A 22,631-nucleotide genomic window follows, 5' to 3' on the forward strand; every position below is an offset into this window, starting at 1 on the left:
ATGAGCATTGCATCAACATAAGCATCATCATGATCACTCACGAGCATATGATCACATGTCATTGGGTGTATACACTATGTGATTGAATTACTTATATGGCTTGTTCTATGAGTACCTCATGCGTGACAAATGCATATAATTGCACATTGTCTTCCAAAATACTTTAATCATGTTTAGAACATAATTTTGAACAAAGTTTGTGTTGGAGGTTTCACCCAAAAATGCCCCTAAGTCATGGTTAGCCCTAGGTTGACCTAGTTGACGCCCTAAACCTCTTTTTAAAGATCTTTTATGAAACCAGTTCTAGAAACCTTGCATGTAAATCACATCTAAATCAAAGTTGTAGTAAATTTTATAACCTACAAAAGTTGTTTTGGTGTATTTTCATTAAAATGCTTGGAACCTGACCAAAAGTGGCCAACAAGCCAGAAACCTGTGCTGTTTCCAACACTTAGTCGAATTTGGCTAAGTTTGGATTCTGCAGTTTCGGGGTTGGGTACTTGGGAACGTTGTAGTTTGAAATCTAGGCCGAACCAGACTTTGATCCTTTAAGCAATCTTGTAGAACTCGTGTATCTCTATCCAATGGAACAAATCCGAGCCAAAACCACTGAGTGAATCTCGAGTAAAACGTCGACGAAGTTTCAGTTTCAGTCACTGCAATCGGAAGATTCAAACGCCGATTCAGTTGGACAGAACATCACCCGCCGCCGCGTGTCCGGCCACCTGTCGGCCGTACGCCGTTGACGACCCCGCCTGTCAGCTTGGACGTCGTCCACAAGTCACCACACACCGCCTAGACGCCTCAGACGCGTCGTCCAATCGCCCAGATCGCAACATTTCCCTCTGCCATCGCCTCGGTGAGCTACACTGCACTTCGGTGAGCTCTCCCGGCCGCATTACCGCGTCTCGAGCCGAGCTGCTTCGCCCAAAGCTCCACTGCGACGTCATCTACCACGACGTCCATCTCTTTTCCCTAGCCGAGCACCGGTGAGGTCGCATTGCCAACTCCGTCGCGAGCTCCACCTCGCCAGAGTTCACAGCGATCACCGGCAACGTGGCCAGACCTCTCTTGTTCACCTCTAGCCGTGACTCTTCTTCCTACAGCTTCGCCTTGCTTTCCTCTTGCTCGTCCGCAACCTCTACTGGGTTGCCATGGCCTCAGTTCACCGGCGTAACACCGCGCAGCACCGGCGCTCTGCCATTCTTGACGCTGAGCACCCTAGAGTCCAGTAGAGCGTGAGCGAAGTAGGTCAACAGGTTCGCCTCGATGTGAGGAACACGTAGATGCCCTCGGTTTCTCCGGATACCTCGCTGTCGATGAGATCTCCGGCAGCCGAGCTCGCCTCTGCTCTGTGTGTCGCTGACGAGTGGGACCCCGCTGTCGGGCTCTGTCTCTCTCTCCCCATATTTCTGTTTTTTGCAGATTCAATGCTGATTTGAAAAATTCATAACTTGAGTTAGACAGATCCAATTGGAGTGATTCCAATTTTGTTATGTTCTTGAGTTAATCTAGTTTTTATTAAAAATATGAAACATGCCATGTTCTGACAAGAATAAATAGTTATGATTTAATCTTTGGTAAATAGAAGGTAATTATATCTTGAGATCTATAAGTCTTATGGCCATGCAAATTTAGGAGATTGTTCTTTATGCTATACATAGGCTCTGATAAATTTATCATGATTTTTGGATGGCGGTTTCTGAAGTTATAAATAATTCCTGTTTAAATAGGAGTTTCTTGTGGTATTTTTAATAAATATAGTATGACTCCTCTTATGATGAAATTTGCTGAGTTATGTAATCATGTGTAAAAAGAGCTATGAAAAATCTGAAATCTGTTGTTTGACACTTTTTTGATAGGGTTTCACATTTATGCCTTTAATGCCATTGTTAGCTTATCATTTTTGTATCTCACAATCTGCATGTGCAAGAGCCAGGAAACTTTTACAGTAACCTTGTGGTAGCCTAGATAGCTTGCTGTAATTTTATTAGAATTTTTAGAGTAATTGTACAACATGCTCATTAATTCACCTTAATAATTAAATAAATAAAAAAGGGGACAATAAAAATGAGTTTAAACCTCGCCATGATGTTTTATGGTGTTTTTTAGACACATTCTAGCTACTGGTATTTTTGGTTTGAACCAATGTTGCATTCTTAATTTGTGCTAAAATATTATTTTGCTAATTATGCCTTGTCTAGAGCATATTCTGTGTAGCTGAAAGAACTTACTTAAGAACTGCTTAACGATGTTATATGCTGGAAAACTTGTCTATAACAAACTTGTAGCCAGCTTACTTATCTACCTTGTGTTCAAATTCATACCATTTGGCTGAGTAGTTCAAAAGTTGTGGCTGTTACAAGTAGCTGGTGTGAAGTGCTTGCTCTCTGGATTTTCCGGAATAGCCAGAAGGCTTTGTCTGTTTTAGTCTATTTTGGTTGGGAACATCTCTGCGATGTCTGACAGTGAATTGTAGACAATTTGTTAAGCTTTCCAGAAAGTGCTTACTTGCTTAGTTTGGCCAAAGGATGACTATGTTATAGCTAAAACTTGTGACTACCCAATCTGCCCATGACATCAGTTGTTGTCTATGATTAGCTAAGGCTGATAAGCTTATCTAGTTAGCCTCTCTACCAGAGAAGAAGTATGCACTTACTTGTTATTTCATGATCCTCTTAATCTTAGAAGCTTGTGCTCATGTTTGCACCTTGTGTTATGTTCTTCTTGGCTCCTCATCATGACATTATGCATCATATGTGCATTCCCTTTATTTGTCGCCTTGTCATGCATACATAGGTGTACCCAAATGCGTGACGGTCCTGGAATTCGCACCACTAGAGCCGGAGGAACAGCAGAGGGAGCCACCTCAAGGAGAAGGAGCTGAGGAGGAGGATCTACCGGAGTGCCCCGACCACCGTCCTTCCACCTACGTCGAAGGCAAGCACCGGAGCATTATAAGACTTCTACTATTTTGGTTATCATGTCTAGCTGTCAATTTACTATGGTTATATATTGTTGCATTAAGTGTTAGACATTGATATGACAACCTTGCTGCATAAAGACTAAATTGTCCACCTTATAACATACCTAAGTAGGTCCAGGATCGAGTTGATGCTTAGCCATGCTTAGCTCGGTAGAAGCCGGGTGATTTCCTGTCACCTGCGACAGATAGGTGGATACTTGATCACTATTGGCTATATTTGCTATCGTGGAAATAACCGTGTGCTAATAATGAATGGAGACCGGGCGGGATGACGATAGTGAAGCAACTAGGCATGGAGGTCTACGGTGTGGATCTATCCCCGTCTGTGTCGTTTAAGGACCGATACGCTGTACGTCCTCTCGTCATGTTGAACGCATGCCTAACACTTAGTTGGCCGGATAAGTCGTTCCGACCGCGAAGCCTACGAGTGCAACTCAGGCCGGATACCCCGTTTTGTATGAGTGCACACCCCGGTTGGTAGCAAGGATGTGCGGGGAGTCAATGACGTAAGACCAAGGTGTCAGGTTAGAGTCCTGACCCTAGCAGATTGCGGTCCATAGGGGTGCGGCGCTGGACAGACCCATGAATTGGTCCGGAGTTGTGCTAAAGGTCATCCAATCTGCCCTCGCGAGGTATGCTTGGGTGAGTGCTAGGAATACCCCTCCAGCTGGATAGGAATCGATTCGAATCGCCGTCTCTTCCGGATAGTGAGAACTTGACTCGAGCAGCGGCAACGTAGAATTCACTAAGTAAACTTAATGGTTATGATGAGAATGATGATGGCTATGTGATAATCCGGATATGGTTATTATTGTGATGCTTAATACTCAAGTGTATGCTTAGAACAGGTGCTAACCTAGTGGATAGCTGTTTAAGTAATGAACTTGCTGCTGAAAATGTTATAAATGTGTTACTCAAAACTAAAGCTTTTTATGCAAAATGTGAGTCAAACCAGACCACAAATGTTAGCCTTGCATACTCCTTGGTGTCACTTTACTTCTGGTTTATGACGGGTAAGTCTAGCTGAGTACATTCTCGTACTCAGGGTTTTATTTACCCTTGTTGCAGTTGATGTTGTGTATCACGGCTACTGTGCTAACTGTCACCATCTGGCTGCGGTTGATGAGTAGATCTCGGGCAAGATCACCTCTCGTACCTTTGGTCGTGCTTTTGTTGGGATGATCATGGCATGTAATTAAACTGAGCGTGTGTTGTTTCAAAAACTACTTTGCTTCCGCTACTTAACTATGTTGTAATAATTCTATATAAACTCCGATTTGTTGTAAAACTATGTTCTGTGATGAATGTTGTAATCTGTGATGGAGATGTTTGATCATGTACGGTCTTGGTTGTATGTTGGTTGAATCGAGATCTTTTGAGGTTTCGTCGGACTACCGGGTTTATATGGGTTCAAGTCCATTGGCTTGACTACTCTTGTGGTCGCTAATTCACTTGAATTCTTATAAATTTGACGGTTTTGTTACAGCGACCACATCAAACAAAAACAAATTATAATTCTATCTAATATGTTAAAAAATAAAAGTACATATAAACAGAGGCATCAGCTAGCGGGCCCACTATATAGATACAAAGGTATAAAAACTTAGTAAATTACCTTGTTGACAGCTTGAGATATGAAATAGTGTCAACCTTAGACAAAAATGCCCTAACTGCACAGATGCACTTTGAACGTGGGATTGCTAAATCCTCTACCGAATAAAATTAGAGGTGAATTAAACGTTGCTTACTTTTTTGTAGATCAACAAGTGGAATTAGGAGCAATTGGACAAACAAATTTTACCTGTTGTCGCTTGCAGTATACTGTCGGAGTCACGTATGTGCCTACGTGAGTATGGCCTGACGGCGACCACGCAGTGGAGCAACAACTGGATCACGGCAATGGGGCAACTCCGTGTGAAACAATGGAACACCAAAAATCAGCGAACGTCTGATGGAGAGCAGAGAGCTGGGGCGGCTGAAGCTGAGAAGGCAAAAACCTATTGTATGTTTCACCTGTTCCGATTCCTTAGGCCTTTTCTCTATTTTTAGTTGAGGTATGATACGGTGCTTGGGAGGAACCACCGGTTCCTAAGTTGATTCTAAAACAAAGCAGTTAATTATAATTAAGGGTAGTCTAGTAAATCACCATAATCACTTTGTTAGCCGAAAATAGGCAATGAACACGTCGGAGCACCCGTCCGCTGCCTACCGTACCATCATTGGCAGCCACCCGGTGCTCAAGCCCCAGGGCGTCGGAGACAGAGGGAGTGCGGGAGGGATTAGAGGCGGCTGTGGATCAACGACGGGGAGGTCCACAGATGAAGCAACATCCCCCTGTAGCACCATACACGCCAATGATCATCACCTCCGATTCGCTGCTTCGATCCTTGCATTCCGCCCCGATCTGCTTGGGTTCTTGCTTCTTTCCAGCTTTTTGGATCCAAGAAACGTCGTTGGTGCTAAGTGATTCATATATCTGAGATTGGAAGATCAACATTTAAATGCATACACTACTTGATACTTTACAAAGTGTACAAATTGGCTTCAGCCTGGTTGGTTTATTCGGCTCTTTTACAAACGATACACAAATAAAGCTTCGCATTTCAGGGATCAAATTTTCAACAAGGATTAACGCTTGGACTGATGAACTTGCTTACTATGCCCGCCATAGCGTCTCCAGCCAGTGTCGTGTTCAGGAACTTGATGTTTCTCTGCGGCATCCGTTCGCTCTGTAGTGTAGAACAGTCTACCTTCGTGCATCTGTATATGTAGCTCCGCCTCCTCGGCCAGATAGTGGTCATGGCGACCTGACGGCAAGGTAAAGACATATGGATGCGATTTATAGGATATGGACGCGAGAGTACCGTTTTACCCTTCACGATTTAATAGTAACATGATATGGCATCCATTTAGGATTCTAGTTGTAATAAGTACCTAACAATTGCAATTCCATAGAAGATTATTACAACACTAAAATATCATGGCAATAGGAACATTATATTGCATCGATTCAGAATTCTTGTTGTAATAACCACCTAACAATTGCAACAGCATATAAGATTATTGCATCCCAAAACAATTGCGGCAATAGTTACAAGCAAAAGCAACCAAATCAAATATAGTTGCAATAACAACAAGTAATTGCATCAAAAATTAATACTAATGCAGCATGAAAGCTCCATGATAATAATAACAAGTAACTGCAACACAATTCTTAAATGGTTGTAGTAGCACATATTTATTCCAACGAAAAACCACACATATTGCAACATATTTAGTCTGTTGCATTATAGGCACATATTGCAACCATTTTATGGAATGGTTGCATTATGACCCCCTATAACAACCAATTTAATGGTGTGGCAATCATGTGGCGTGGCATTAGGGGGCAATCCTTGTAGTGTCACCTGATCCATAGAAATCCCTCTTCCAACAGAACAAGAAACAACACTTTTCTCAACCAAAACTCACACTTACTGAACTTTGCATACAACTGATGTTATTGCAGCTGGGTTAACACAAGTCTCACGTGTTGAAAGGTCCTAATATGGCTAGAGGGGGGGTGAATAGCCTATTTAAAAAAATTCTACAAGGCACTAGAGCAAAGGATTAATATAACAAAAGGCGTTAAGCAATTTTGCTCTAGCTCTACAAGGGTTGCAAGACACCTATCCAATAATTCTAGTTGCTATAATCTCTAGGCACAAGCAAAGGCTAAGTCACTACTCTTTACAACTAGTTACAACTAGCTAAAACTAGGAACTACTAGTTACAACTAATTTGCAAGAAAGTAAAGAGGTAAGAGATAATTATACCGATGTGTAGGGGATGAACCAATCACAATGTATATCAATATAATCACAGGGAGAATACCAATTGCAATATTGACACCAATATTTTTCTCCCGAGGTTCACGTGCTTGTCGGCACGCTAGTCCCCGTTGTGTCGACCAACACTTCGTGGTCCGGCGGTTAATTGGGATTCCACACCCAAGCTCACCACGAGCACCGCAAGGACCTACCACAAGTGAGGTAGCTCAATGACACGCGCAATTCACTAGAGTGGCTTTTGGCACTTCACCGGGGAATAAGCCCAAGAACCCCTGACAAATATCACCTTGATTGGGGGCGGACACAATCACCAAATCCCCTCACCAATCAATAAATCCACAACCGTCTAGGTGACGGCAATCACCAAGAGTAATAGGAAATCCACAATCACAATAATCACCTAGTGCCACAAGAATATGCAGTTTCAAATGCACCTAGGGTTTCCCTCAATCCTCTCTCAGATGAGCACCAAGCTATGAGCGGGAGAGGAGAGGGAGGAGATGCTCACGAGCTCACTGAATCAATCACGCAGGCCTCTCAAAAATCTCTCGTAGGATTAGCACTTGGGAGAGATGGGAGAGGGGAGCTCGAGTTATCTGCTCTCTCGAAAGAAAGAAGTGCTCTCTGGAAAGAAAGAAGTGAAGCGTTCTGTTTTGTATTCGCGAGACAGAGAGAGAGACAGGAAGGGGAGCGCTCGGGCATTCTCTCAGCAACAGGTCCCAGCAAATAAATGAGCGTGTGGCAAAGAGCTGCAACCAGCAGTCCACGCGCATGCACGCCTGCACTCTCCACTCTGAATGGACAAGCAGCACCTCAAAATAATTAAGTACCTCCTTGTACTTGAGTGGACCACTCTATGAAGAGCAAAGGTCAATGGCTGCCTCCTTTTATCAAGGTGTGTTCACACTTGCATGCAGCCATACAAATCACCTTTCTTATTCTCTCTCTCATTTAATGTGGCAAGAGCTCCACAACATGCAATGCATGCAAGTATGGTCTCTGCCATTTCCTTCTTTCGTACGAGAACAGACAGCAACCAACATTTGTAAATTCTTTCAACTGGTTCCAACTGGCTGCAACTGCTTCCAACTTTCTTTCTCCTGCCTGCTATTGGGCTGCACAATGGATTTGACTGGTTGCGACTGCCTCCAGTTACTTGCAACCATACTCATTTGCTTGCTGTTGAGCTGTGCACAGATTTTAACTGGTTGCAACTGTTCGCAACTGCTTCCAGCTTCTTCCAAAAATATTCACCCGCTTGTTGTTTGAACTGTCCACTAGTTTTAACTGATTGCAACTGCTTCCAACTTGTTTCAGCTACTTACAAAAACTTTTCAGCAGCTTGCAGTTCCTTTATGTCTGACAACAGTTCATCTTCTTTGAATTTTCAGCACCTTTTCAAGTAGCCAATTTCACCAAAATATTCCAAAATAAATTGGACATTTAGATTAGCTTTTCACAAATATTTTTTCCATGGCTTTCTCATGCAGCTCACCACAACACTAAGCGCTAGGTATATGCAAATGAGAAACATACTTAGTGGCACTAGATAACCATTGCAATTAAAGATTTCCCCTCTTTATAGTACGGTTATCTATCATAAATCCACTCACACCCACTAGGTGTCTTGAGTGGTAAAACAAAATGGCCCTGTTAAAAATACCTTTGCCTTTAGCCCATTTTGTTTTTTCTTTCTTCTTTTCCGAGTTGGAGCACTTGAATATCATCTTTTGGTCACCTCCATCACCATGACCATCATCTAGCTCCATCACTTGGTGTGTACCAACCTATCTTTATATTTTACTCATGACAAAGGTTAGTACACATAGGTTTCATCAATTATCCAAAACCAAACTAGAGCTTTCACGTGCTTGGCATGATCTTTCTCAGTCTTTGAGTGCACCAGAATATCATCAATGAACCCACAACAAACTTATCCAACTCTGGCATAAAGACTGAATTCATTAGATGCATAAAGTAGGTAGGAGCATTCATCAGTCCAAAAGACATGACAAGGTACTCATACAACCTGTGTCTGGTAGAAAAGGTAATCTTAGGTATATCTTGCAGTTAGATCTTGATTTGATCATACCTTGATCTCAGATCTATCTTAGAGAATACCTTAGCCTTAGACAACTAATCAAACAAAATATCAATATGAGGTAAAAGGATATTTGTTCTTAATGATCACAGTGTTGAGAGATCGGTAGTCCATGCACATTCACAAGGATTGATCTTTCTTCTTCACAAATAGTGTCGGACAACCCCATTTCGATGAACTTCGTCAGATAAGACCCTTATCCAATAGCTCCTTTAAATGTGTTTTCAATTAAGCAAGTTCATTGGGTGGCATACGGTATGATCTCTTAGAGATCGGCACCATGCCAGGTATCAACTTGATGGCAAAATCCACATCTCTATCTGGGGGAAGCCCAGGTAGTTCTTTAGGAAATAGGTCAAGAAACTCATAGACTAATAGAATATTAGTTAAACGGGTGACTTGTGTAGCACAAGAGATGCTAGCAAAATCTAACTGCCTAGGCAAAGGTAGTTGGAAAGTGCCATTACCTAAGGATCTTTGAGAGAAAGCATCCTCTTTCTAGCATCGATGACAACTTCCTAGTGTTTCATTCAGTTCATTCCCACTAATACATCCAAGACTAAACCTGTCATGACTACTAGGTTTACCCAAAACCTCCAATCTTGTATATCCAGGGTTGCCCCATTAAACATCCAATTAGTCAGAACAATAACCCCGATTGAGATTATGCGGTTACCGTAGCCTAATTTTGTAACTGGTTTATTATACTTTTGTGCAAATGCTTGACTCACAAAAGAACATGATGATCTAGAATAAAACAAAATACTGGCGAGATGTTGGTTAATAGGGAACATAGTTGATAGGATTACGGATCCTACCAGGCACACTGCGTAGGTTGTATGGGTGAGAGGGTGGTGGCACTGGACGGAAAGTTTGGCGGCGGCGCTCCACCGCCGTGGTAAAGGGAGAGAAAGAGAGCGGGGGCGCAGAGAGGCAATTAGGGTAGAGAACTCCCGGCTTCCTTCAGGAAGCCGAAAACAATAATATGTTTCTGCTTAATTATCTCATAGAGTCTTACAAATATATATATAGCCTTCTCCTAATCATTTATAAATCACCCCCTAACTAATAATAATATTCACAATAATAGATATAAAGATAACTGGGCTTGCAGCCCCCTCCCAACGTCAGCCTAGCCCTGGGCAGATCTCCTCCTATATGAGATGTCGTTCATAACATCCCTCCCCGCCTGCGCAAACAGCTCGTCCTCGAGCTAGAAGTCGGGAAAGGAGGCACAAAAGTCGTCGAGAGGCTCCCACGTAGCATCCTCAGCCGGAAGACCCTGCCACTGGATCAATATGCGCCATTCACCACGGCACTGCACAGCACGCAGAGCACGGGCCGGAGCCGGAAGCAGCCGACCATCCATGGAGGGCGGGAGGACACCCTGAACGACCGGAGGGTCGCCGCGGTGCTGCTTGAGGAGGCCGACATGGAAGACGTTGTGGATACGGGCGCCGTCGGGCAGCTGGAGACGGTACGCCACCTGGCCAATGCGCTCCAACACCTGAAAAGGCCCAGCATAGCGAGGGCCAAGCTTCTGCCTGGAACGCAGGTCCAGGGACTGGGTAGAGCGGTGCAACAGGCGCAGCCAAACCAAGTCGCCGACCTGGAACTCCACGTCGCGGTGGCCAGCGTTGTAATATTTCTTGGACAACTGTTGAGCTTGAAGAAGATGTTGGCACACCCCAGCGAGCATTTCATCACGGGCCTTGAGTAGGCCATCAGCGGCCTCAGTGCGAGCAGTCCCTGGGCGGTACGACAAGATCGGCAGGGGAGGACGGCCATATACCACCTCGAACGGCGTCGCGCGGAGGGCAGTATGGAAAGAGGTATTGTAGCAATACTCTGCCCATGCCAGCCAATCCACCCTGGAGCGAGGACGGTCGCCGGTAACACAACGAAGATACATCACGATCACCTTGTTGACCACCTCAGACTGGCCATCCGTCTGGGGGTGAAAAGCGGTACTCATCTGCAGCTTGACGCCCGCCATGTGAAAGAGATCGCGCCACACGTGGCCGGTAAACACGGGATCCCGATCGCTCACAATGGACGTCGGAAACCCATGTAGCCAGACGATGTTGTCGAAGAAGGCGCGGGCGACGGACGGGGCGGTGTAGGTGTGGCCAAGCGCAATGTAATGCGCGTACTTCGAGAATCGGTCGACGACAGTCAAGATCGCTGACTTGCCGCCCACCTTCGGCAGTCCCTCGATGAAGTCCATGGAGATATCGGCCCACACCTGGGTCGGCACCTCGAGCGGCTGTAGCAGCCCCGCCGGCTGCAGGGTCTGCGTCTTGTTGCGCTGACAAGTGGCGCAAGCACGCAACCAGTCCTGGACCAGAGCGCGATCGCCCGGTATGTAGAAGTCGTCGCGAAGGCGGTGGAGTGTTTTCTGGACCCCCTCGTGGCCCGCTGCATGGGCTAGCTGAAACGCCTGGTGTCGGAGGTCCCCCATGTCCGGAACGAAGATGCGACGGCCATGCAGCAGCAGGCCACCCTCCTCGCGCCACGGGGCAGCCAGGACGCCGTCCAGCAGGCGGCGCCGGAGCTGCTGCGCGTCGGACGCGGATGCCATGGCGCTGCGGATGGCGTCCAGGAAGGCGAAGGACGGCCCGGAGATGGCCGCTACTACACTACCTGGGCAGCAGCAGGGGCAACGTCGGCATCATGGCGGGAGAGCGCATCTGCCACCGTGTTCAGGCGTACCGGCCGATACTCCACCGTGAACTCGAAGCCGAAGAGCTTGCTAATCCACTGGTACTGCAGAACGGTGGACAAACGCTGGTCAAGCAAAAATTTGAGACTGTAGTGATCCTTACGAACCAGGAAGGGACTGTTAGCTAAATTGTTGCAATATCTTTGTAAGCTTTGTTTTCAGTTGGAGTCTAGCATCAGGGTAGAGTCAGTCGGTCAGGGGAGAAGGGATCAGAGTCATGCCCGATCACGATCCCGGTCTAGTTTGGTCAAGCCACGCCGTGGCGTGCACGGCGCATGAGGCGCACGTTCCGCAGCGAAACGGGACTGCGCACCTGTGCGTACGGCATGGGGAGTCTGTAAACTCGAGCTCTATATAAACAAGAATAGAGGGACCGTAAAGGCTGCGATTTGCAGCGACCATACATCTACTTCTCTAGGGTTTTGTATCTGCTTGAGCTTCGGGGTTGGCGTGGTCACCGTGGTCACCACGCGCCGCCGTTCGACGTCGTTCCTTGGTTGATCTGTGCTTGCGGTTCCAACAACTGGTATCGGAGCCGTAAGGGAGAAGTTCGTCGGCGAGGAGGCAGAGTAGTAGAAGCCTGTCGATTCGATCTATTGAATCTGTGAGAGGGGAGCCGGGAACTTGAAGGCAATCGCCATGGGTGCTGAAGGAAGCGGCGAGAAGGAGGTGATGGAGCGGGTGTTTAACCAAGCTGCCGGTAACCTGACTTGGCCGATGTTGACACGCACCAACTATCAAGGATGGTCATCGCACATCCAGTGCAATCTTGAGGCGATGTTTCTCTGGGACGCCATCGAGCCCGGTGGTGACAAGATTGAAAGGCGTCGCGATAGACTGGCGCTGGGAGCCATGCTCCGCGGCGTACCGGTTGAGATGCATTCGATGCTTCTCAACAAGAAAACTGCAAAGGAGGCTTGGGAAGGAATCAAGACCATGCGTCTTGGAGCAGATCGAGTCAAAGAGGTCAATGCTCAAAAGCTTCTGGTAGAGTTCGAATCAATCACGTTCAAGGCTGGTGAAACGATTGACGACTTCGCGATCCGGATCACCAAGCTAGTTACCGATCTGCGCGGCCTTGGGGAAGAAAGCGTGACTGATGCACGCATGGTGAAGAAGTTTCTTCGCGTGGTGCCACCTCGCTACATTCAAGTCGCAGTCACGATTGAGTTGTTCAAGGACATGAAAACCTTGACCATCGAAGAGCTGATCGGCCATCTAAGAGCGGCCGAGGACAGATTTGAGCCTTCGGTGGAGCAGGTCACGGACAAGACGGCGAAGCTCTTGCTTTCGGAGGAGGAGTGGGCTGAGAAGAACAAGAGCCGTATGTTGTCAGATCTCTCTAATAATAAAGGAGGAAACAGCGGACAGTACGGGAAGAAACAGCAGAAGCCGTGGAAGCGCAAGGCAGATGGCAGAGGTGGCGGACGTGATGGTGAACAGGCGTCGAACACGCCTCGATGAAATGGAAAGTGTCGCAAGTGCGGCATCTTTGGGCATTGGGCACGTGAGTGCAAGAACGCACCACAGAAGGAGCGGCAGGAGGCCGCGCACCATGCCAATTCTGATGGCGAGAACGGAGCTTTGCTGGTTGCACAGGTGTGCAACGTCGTACGTTCAACGACGCAGCAAGTGTTCCTGAACCAGGAACGTGTGTTCCCATCATCCTACGACGCAGGAACATGGGTACTCGACACAGGCGCCACAAATCATATGACGGCGTGCCGAGAGTCACTAGCATCGCTCGATGAAACGATCAAGGGTGCGGTGCGCTTTGGAGATGGATCGAAGGTGGAAATCTGCGGGATTGGTGCTGTAACAATCGCCGGGAAGAACCAAGATCATCGAGTACTCACTGAGGTATATTACATACCCTCTCTACGTTGTAACATTGTGAGTTTGGGACAGCTTGAGGAAGCCGGTTGCCGTGTGGAGATAGACCATGGGGTTATGCAGGTGTTTGAGCGATCACAAGGGAATCTGAACGTCTTGATCAGGGCAGAGAGAAAGAGAAGACTGTATGTTATGCAGGTGAATCTTACTGTGCCTGTGTGTCTACTGACGAAGATGGATGAAACAGCGTGGTTGTGGCATGCTCGCTATGGTCATCTCAATTTCAGGTCGCTTCGTGACCTTGGAGTGAAGGAGATGGTGGAGGGAATTCCATTGATCCAGCGTGGGGAGCAAGTATGCGATGGCTGTGCACTTGGGAAACACCACCGCGCACCTTTTCCTCGGCAATCAGCATACCGTGCAGACAAGGGACTTGAGCTGGTCCATGGAGATTTGTGTGGACCAATCTCACCGGCTACACCAGGAGGCAAGCTGTATTTCTTGTTGATTGTAGATGACTTTAGTCGATACATGTGGCTTGATTTGTTGAAGTCAAAAGATGAAGCATTTGCAAGCTTCAAGAAGATAGTGGCAGCTGCTGAATCTGAATCAGGAAAGCGTCTGAAGGCATTCAGAACTGACAGAGGAGGTGAGTTCAATTCAGGAGTGTTTACAGTTTACTGTAATGAACATGGCATCAAACACAATACAACTGCACCTTGGACCCCGCAGCAAAATGGAGTTGTGGAACGGAGAAACCAGTCAGTCGTGGAGATGGCTCGGTGTTTGCTGAAAAGCATGAAGGTTCCCGGTCGTTTTTGGGGGGAGGCAGTGATGGTGGCTGTGTACTTGCTGAATCGAGCACCTACAAAGAGTCTGAATGGGAAGACACCGTTTGAAGCATGGTTTGGAAAGAAGCCTGGAGTACGCCATCTGAGAACATTTGGGTGCATGGCTTATGCCAAAAAGCTTGGTCCGGGGGTGTCAAAGATATCAGACAGATCAATTCCTGGAATCTTTCTCGGCTATGAGCCGGGGTCCAAAGCTTATAGGATCTATGATCCGGTGAACAGGAAGCTTGTGATCTCTCGAGATGTGATATTCGATGAGAGCAAGGGCTGGAATTGGGGGGAGAAGAGAACAGGCATCGCGGAGGCTGACGCTGCTGTTGAGCCGATTTTCAGCATGGCCTGGCCTGACGAAGAACAGGTTACTGCAGCAGATCCGACAATAGGCGGCGCTGCTGATTATCAGGAGGAAGGAGGCGACTTGGTTGATCAGAACGAGCCGGCCTCACCTGTTCAGTCAATTCCACCCCACGGTGGTGGTGGTGATGCTTCACCACACACACCAGCACACTCCATTGCTGGATCCAATGGAGGGAATCTGATCCAATGGGCGTCACCGCCGACAGGAGGCTCTGTCAACTCCGAGGGAGTGCCACTAAGATACAGAACTATACTAGACTTGCTGGACACTACAGAAGAGGTACAGTTGGAGTATAGTGGAGCATGCTTGATAGCAGCAGAAGAGCCGAGCTCAGTTGATCAAGCTCTGACAGAATTATGTCGGAGGAATGGAATGAAATCAGAGATGCAGGCAATTGAGGCAAACAAAACTTGGGAGGTTAGTCCTCTTCCAAAGGGACAGAAGGCCATTGGTCTCAAATGGGTCTTCAAGGTAAAAAAGGATCCAGAGGGGAATATTGTGAAGCATAAAGCTCGGTTAGTGGCAAAGGGGTATGCACAGGTGCAGGGTGTCGACTTTGATGAGGTTTTTGCACCGGTCGCCAGAATTGAGACAGTGAGGGTCCTTCTAGCTCTTGCAGCGCAGGGAGGATGGCAAGTGCATCACATGGATGTGAAGTCCGCGTTTCTGAATGGAGACTTGTCAGAGACAGTATATGTGAAGCAGCCCCCTGGTTTCATTGTGGGTGATGGTGACAAAGTGTTGAAATTGAGGAAGGCCTTGTACGGTTTGAGGCAGGCCCCCAGAGCCTGGAATTCCAAACTTGACAAAGAACTCTTGGCACTCGGCTTTGTGAAGAGCAAGATGGATCATGCAGTATACAAGAGGAACAGCAAAGCTTCTTTTCTTGTTGTAGGAGTGTATGTTGATGACTTGATCATCTCAGGGCCTGATGTGGATGGCATCAATCAGTTCAAGGCAGAGATGAAGAGAAAATTCAGCATGAGTGACCTTGGACTTCTTAGTTATTACTTGGGTATCGAGGTAAAACAGGAAGGAGAGGGGATCACATTGAGTCAGGGTTCATATGCAGTGAAGATCTTGGAGGGTGCAGGTATGATAGACTGTAATCCATGTGACACTCCAATGGAACCGAGACTGAAACTCTACAAAAGCAAAGAAGGAGAAGCTGTGGATCCTACTGCATACAGAAGTATAATAGGGAGTCTCCGGTATATAGTCAACACTAGACCTGATCTTGCTTTTTCAGTTGGTGTTGTGAGTAGATATATGGAGGCTCCGGGCAAAACTCATTGGACGGCTGTCAAACGTATCCTGAGATACTTGAAGGGGACCATGGGCTACGGCTGCAAATATGAGAGAGGGACTGAACTGAAACCGTTTCTGCTGGGTTTCAGTGATAGTGACTTTGTAGGGGACGCCGAGGATCGGAAGAGCACTACGGGTGTTGTGTATTTCCTTGGCAGTAGCTTGGTGACCTGGGCATCGCAGAAGCAAAGGATTGTTGCTTTATCGTCATGCGAAGCTGAGTATGTGGCACCAGCAGCCGCAGCTTGTCAAGGAGTGTGGCTGGGACGACTGATAGCTGATGTGTTGGGAACAAAGGTAGCGCCAGTAAAGCTGATGATGGATAACATGTCCGCGATAGCCTTGAGCAGAAATCCGGTGCATCATGATCGAAGCAAACACATTGATACGAAGTATCATTTCATTCGACAATGCATTGAGGAGGGAACGGTGGAGGTGGAACATGTCGGGACTGAGAAGCAGCTTGCCGACATCTTCACTAAATCGCTCGGGAGGGTGAAATTCGTGGAGCAGCGCAGCGCACTTGGCGTCGTCGAGGTGCAACAAGTTAGGGGGAGATTTGTTAGCTAAATTGTTGCAATATCTTTGTAAGCTTTGTTTTCAGTTGGAGTCTAGCATCAGGGTAGAGTCAGTCGGTCAGGGGAGAAGGGATCGGAGTCATGCCCGATCACGATCCCGGTCTAGTTTGGTCAAGCCACGCCGTGGCGTGCACGGCGCATGAGGCGCACGTTCCGCAGCGAAACGGGACTGCGCACCTGTGCGTACGGCGTGGGGAGTCTGTAAACCCGAGCTCTATATAAACAAGAATAGAGGGACCGTTAAGGGTGCGATTTGCAGCGACCATACATCTACTTCTCTAGGGTTTTGTATCTGCTTGAGCTTCGGGGTTGGCGTGGTCACCGTGGTCACCACGCGCCGCCGTTCGACGTCGTTCCTTGGTTGATCTGTGCTTGCGGTTCCAACAGGGACGCCCCCAGAGGTAGGGGCGCCAATGGCGCACTGCCTGCACCAGCCCAATCAGCTCGCGTTCGTAGGCGGCGAGCTTGAGATGGCGCCCTGCAAAGGGGCGACTGAAGTAAGCGAGGGGTCCCGCGCCCTGGTGAAGGACGGCGCCGAACCCCGCGCCCAACGCGTCGCAGTCAACCACGAAGGTCGCGTCGAAGTGCGGCATCTGCAGTACAGGCCCGGTGGTCAAGGCGCGCTTCAGCGCCTCGAATGCCGTCGTCGCATCGTCATCCCATGCAAACGTGTCTCACCGCAAGAGACACGTGAGCGGGGCAGCGATGATGCCGAAGTTCCGGATGAACTTCCGATAGTAACCCGCCAGACCCAGGAAGCCTTGGAGGGCTTGGGCGGAGCGGGGAAGTGGCCACGCAGCCACGGCGGCGACCTTGTCGGCGTCCATGGCGACACCGCCCTCGGCGATGACATGGCCCAGATAGGCCACTGACGGTGCAGCAAACGAGCACTTGGAGCGTTTCAGACACTACACCACAACCCCAGAATAGCGATGTACCGTCGGTCGGCATAGGTCGATATAGCAACATTCTATCGGTTGGTATAGATCTATGCCGACCCTTACTTGAAGTCGCTGAAAGTGGCGTCGGTATAGCCTATGCCGACCGACATGTTTTGAGCGACTGATAGTCTGATGCCTTAGGGACTATAAATACTGACACATAGTTTGAGGCTATAAATACTTTTAGCAACTAACAGTCCAACGCGAATCATTCACATAGAGACTATATATGCTGCTAATCAATAGTACATAAGGAATCTCAAATTAACTTTTGTCAATGTACAAATATTGTGTGGTTTAAACCTCTACAACACAATTGTTATGTGTTACAGGTCAACAATTCACAAGCACACTTTTTAAGCACCCTCAGACCACAATTGAACAACTATAGAAATATTATTGATATGTTCTCCCGTGTAAGAGTAGCATTAATTTAAATACAGAAACTATATGCTACTAATTGAATTATTACAGGTATCCATCTTGCACGGTTGTCCCGTTGTTCTGATACAAGATGTTATTCAGAAATATATGACAAACTCCAGATGTACCAGAAATCCTGAATCTCTCTTATAGATTGCTTCCCAGTTTTTGGCTTGTCTTGGTTTCACGTAGATGGCCACTGATTGTTCTTCGATCTCGCTCTGTCCAGCATCACTTGTCGTAGCACCATTAACAGGAACCTCAGTCACAGCATCTGATGCACTTACTGCTGTCCTAGGCATCTGATCCATCATCACTCAATTGGGAGTTGGATCCATAACCAGGCCTCTGTTGCAAGTACTGCTGCATCTCCCATGGCTGCGATTTTTTAAGGGGAAAAACACAAAGTCGTGAAAGCATGTCCCACTCAAAGACGTCATTGTCAGAAATCCAACAGACAAGGGGCTTCTTCTCACCTTACTGGCAGAAGACCTATCCCCTCGTTGTGCAGTGGACATTGTCTGCTAAAAGCACACAGATAGAATTAGGGTAGTGGTTCAAGTTATGGTACTAGACTGAAAACTGATAAGTTAAATGGACAACAAAAAAATAGATATTATTATGAATTGCAGTAATAGATGTGTGAGTTGTCAAGAACTCAAATGTGTGAGATATTTATCAATAATGCCGGCTCATATATTTAGCATTTTAGCTAGGAGTTCCACAAGATTATAGAAATTGGTTACACCATGGTAGAGCTGAACAGCTTTCAACTGATCTGGTGACACTACAGCACTCACACAAGGAGTGACACTATTAAAAACACAATCATTCTAGTGTTTGCAGATCTGGTCAAATAATGTGTATAAAAATATACAAAAGTGACAGATTATTCGTGGATTTAAAACGATTCCCTTTGGTGTACAACCATATCTACCTAATTTGCGAAATTCAATATTTTCAGAAGTTGATCAACTCAAATGTAAGTTGTTCATAAGCATGAAAGAACGATGGCTGCCAGCAAATACTAGTTGTCGCAAGAGTCAGTTAAAGTGAATGTGCAATCTCAGAGACTTAGACTACACCAAGTGAATTCAACTAACTTAACAGATGTATATTGATATAAATTAATTTTCCTTCTTTTCACTAGGTTCTTTATTTTCCCCACCTGGCGTGTGTCCGCTGGGTACAAAACTTAGATCTTCTAAGTTGCAGGGTATGCCAATATAAACCAGTCAAGCTCCTTACCTCAGCATAGGACCTTGAGAATGATCCAGCTGCAGGTTCAGCAGGTGCTGGCGCGAATGAAAGCCTCACTGCCAAACAAAGGCAAGGGTAGGTAACGCAACAAGAAAACACCAGAGTCAGTATGCAAACAAGGACAGGATGTTTTTGCAGCTGTATGAAATTACATATATTTTGTATTGCTAGTTGGCCAGACTTTCTAAGTGAAATTTAATCCCAATGCAAAGTATCTTCAATTCTTAACTGATGGAGCAAGGCAATGGACATGCAAGTATGCAACTTCTGGTGCATAATAACTAAATTATTGTGCAATTAGGAATAAACTTGGTCTAACAGATTAACCAGTGAAAAAAAACAGAGCAGCATACAATTCAACTACCAACCCTGCAGTGTTGTAGCTGAAGAACAAAGCCGAAAAAAATCTGCAGCCTGCAAATCACAGAAACAAAACGACATCAGCAATCCAAACAAGCACATGAAACAAAATCGAGCCCCCAAAATCCGAGCACAAACAAGCAGTCACATATTCACCCCCACGAACTTGCAGTCCTTGCTCTTCGCCTTCCCCATCTTGGGGCAAACCCTAGCACACACTGCTACCTCATCAGCGGGGATAATGGATCCAGAGAAGGGCAGGATGAAGGCATTTGGTGAGGGGCAACAGCTAATGAATCCACATCCACACAAGGTCAGGTCGTCGATGGGGAATACGCATCCCAGAAGGACGGACGTGCTGGATCCAAGAGGGGGAGGAGGACGTGCTGGATCCGAGATGGGGAGGACATGTCCTAGTGGAATACACAAATCATTGGGAGAATACGCATCCCAGTGCTGGATCCAGGAGGGGGAGGAGGACGGGGAACTGATACCGGGAGGACTTACCCACAAAGCGCCACCGGATGCACTGAACCATTGCGTGGCACCGGCGGCTGCAAAGCAGCAAACTGCAGCCACGATGTGCCGCTAGCTGCAGGGAGCGGGATCCAGGAATGGCAGAGGGCGGGACGCCAAGATCATGAGAGAGTGTTGGGTGGCTACGACAGAGCTTGGTGGCGGTGGTGGATTATGACAGCAGTGGTGGTTCAGGTGACCGTGGGACTAGGCTAGGCGCGACGAGTGTTTTTTCCCCTTCGCGAATGGAGGCGGCGGCGGCGGCTGGGAAGGTAGAGGGAGCGAGTGAAGAGATAGGGTTTGGAGACTGCAGTATTTGGGCTAACAATTTGCCATGAATGGGCCTTTGGTTTTCAGTTTCCCGTGAACCGACCTTTTTTTCATTTTGAGAGCCCGTCGGAGGCATGCCCCTATACCGACAGATGATTCATCCTCTTTGCTGATCTATGGCGACCGAAGGTTCGACTCTATAGGTAAATATATATACCGACCGATAGTTCGTCGTAAAAAGTATATTTAACGACACTTGCTCTGTGGGCCAGCTATACCGACCAACAGTTTAACAGTATTAGTATATCTATAACGACACACATGTGACGCTTAATTAGTGTTGTGGTGTAGTGAGATGAAGGTGATGGAAGCGCAAAGCATTGAGGACGATGTTGACATGCTGCAAATGTTCCGCCCATGACGAGCTGTAAATAAGAATATCATCAAAAAACACTAAGACAAACCGCCTTAGGTAGGGGCTGAGGACATCGTTCATCAACGCCTCGAAGGTGGCCGGAGCGTTCGCGAGCCCAAACGACATGACCACAAATTCAAAATGGCCATGGTGGGTGCGGAACGCCGTCTTGGCGACGTCGTCGGGGTGCATCCGCTCCTAATGGTACCCGGAACGAAGGTCAAGTTTGGTGAAGAACCTTGCCCCGTGTAGCTCATCCAACAGCTCATTAACCACCGGAATAGGAAACTTGTCTTTGGAGGTCTTGGCGTTGATGGCCCGGTAGTCGATGCAGAAGCGCCAGGACTTGTCCGCCTTTCGCACCAGGAGGACGGGCGCTGAAAACGGTGAAGTACTGGGCCGGATGATGCCTTGCGCCAGCATGGCCGCACACTGCCGCTCCAGCTCGTCCTTCTGCAGCTGGGGATAGCGGCATGGGCGCACCGCCACCGGATCGGTACCGGGCAGCAGGTGGTTGTGGTGGTCGTAGGGGCGTGCCGGTGGGAGCCCTGTGGGCTCCTCAAAGACAGCGGCGTGCTGGAGAAGTAGCGCGTCCAGTAGAGGTAGCCGAGAATCCGGGGGGGACACCGTGGCCAGCAGCTGGGCAGCAGCAGCTGGCGGTGGTGTAGTGGTGCCGTCCACCCCTTGCCAGACCACCCAACGGCCGTTCCTCCAGAACGATAGGGTGAGGGCCTCGCAGTCCCACAAGATGGGGCCCAAGGTACGGATGAAGTCGAACCCGATGATGAAGTCGAAACCGCCCAAGTTGAGGGCGACACAGTTGATGGCGAAGTCCTCGTCGTAGATGCGAACGGGAACGTTGCTGGTGATCCCTTCACAGGGCATGCGGTCCCCGCTGGCCACCGTGATGCGAAGATGCTCCCCACCAGCGGGAACAAGACCGAGGCGGCGCATGGTCTGCCCAGCAACAAAGTTGTGCGCCGACCCGGTGTCGAGGAGCGCGAGGAAGCGTTCGCCCTTGATCACAACGGGGAGCAGCATGGAGTTGGCGGCTCGAATCCCTGCCACAGCCTGAAGAGAGACCACGAATGCGTTTGCTGCGGGCTGCACGGGGGCCTCCTGGTCGGCCGGTAGTTCCGCCTGGGCAGCGGCCGCCGGGTCATCGTCGAGGTAGTCGACGCACTCGAAGTAAAACAGGCACAGACACACATGGCCGCGGACATATGGCTGGTCACAGTTAAAACACAGCCCTTGTCGGCGTCGCTCTTGCTGCTCGGCCGGCGACAGACGCCGGAACTGGCATACTGGCTGGGACCCTTGGGTCGTGGGCTGATCCGTTGCTGCCTGCACGGGGCGCTGCTGCTGCTACGGCGCCCATGGCGCCCGCTGTGGAGCCCGCACACCCCGAGCTGGAGGGGGAACTGCCGGGACAGCATCCTCGAAGGCCCGCGCCAAATACATGGCGGACTGGAGATCCTGGGGCGCAAGCATCTGCACCTGCTTCCTGATGTGGTCTGGACAATTGAGTGATGCTCCCTTGTAGAACTCCGCCTTCTGCCGAGGGGAGAGGTCGCGGGCTCCGAGAAGTCCTGGACAGTCGTATCGAAGGGAAGGCGTGCGAGCTCAGCCAACCGAGTGCCCAGCACCAGAGAGCCGAAGCAAAGCGAACAGAGGGCCCGGAAGAGTTCCTAGGATGGCATCCCTTCATCCTGTTCCAGGGCATAGTACCATGTCTGGGCGGCGTCGCGTAGGTGATAGGACGCGAGCCAAGTCCGGGCCAAGACAAGAGTTTGCTGACCCCGAAAGAACTCCTCGCATTGGTTTAGCCAATTCAGAGGATCAACCGAGCCGTCATACGTTGCAAACTCGAGCTTGTAGA

The 22,631-nt window shown here is 48.2% G+C and overlaps 1 protein-coding gene across 2 annotated transcripts; it reads right to left on the minus strand.

Moving 5' to 3' along the window:
* LOC110434049 lies at positions 17,752–20,382 on the minus strand. 2 transcript variants are annotated; one of them, XM_021457691.1, is made up of 6 exons: positions 20,059–20,382; positions 19,708–19,964; positions 19,560–19,605; positions 19,180–19,247; positions 18,408–18,452; positions 17,752–18,309 (listed from the first exon to the last, which is right to left on the minus strand). In XM_021457691.1, exons 1-6 carry the CDS (start codon positions 20,087–20,089, stop codon positions 18,226–18,228), a joined length of 531 nt encoding a protein of 176 aa, XP_021313366.1. In that variant the 5' UTR covers positions 20,090–20,382; the 3' UTR covers positions 17,752–18,225. The 2 variants fall into 2 exon arrangements, with proteins under 2 accessions (XP_021313366.1, XP_021313365.1); XM_021457690.1 differs by having other exon boundaries at positions 18,408–18,455.

Source organism: Sorghum bicolor, chromosome 3 (genome assembly GCF_000003195.3).
Source record: "Sorghum bicolor cultivar BTx623 chromosome 3, Sorghum_bicolor_NCBIv3, whole genome shotgun sequence".
Lineage (NCBI taxonomy): Eukaryota > Viridiplantae > Streptophyta > Magnoliopsida > Poales > Poaceae > Sorghum > Sorghum bicolor.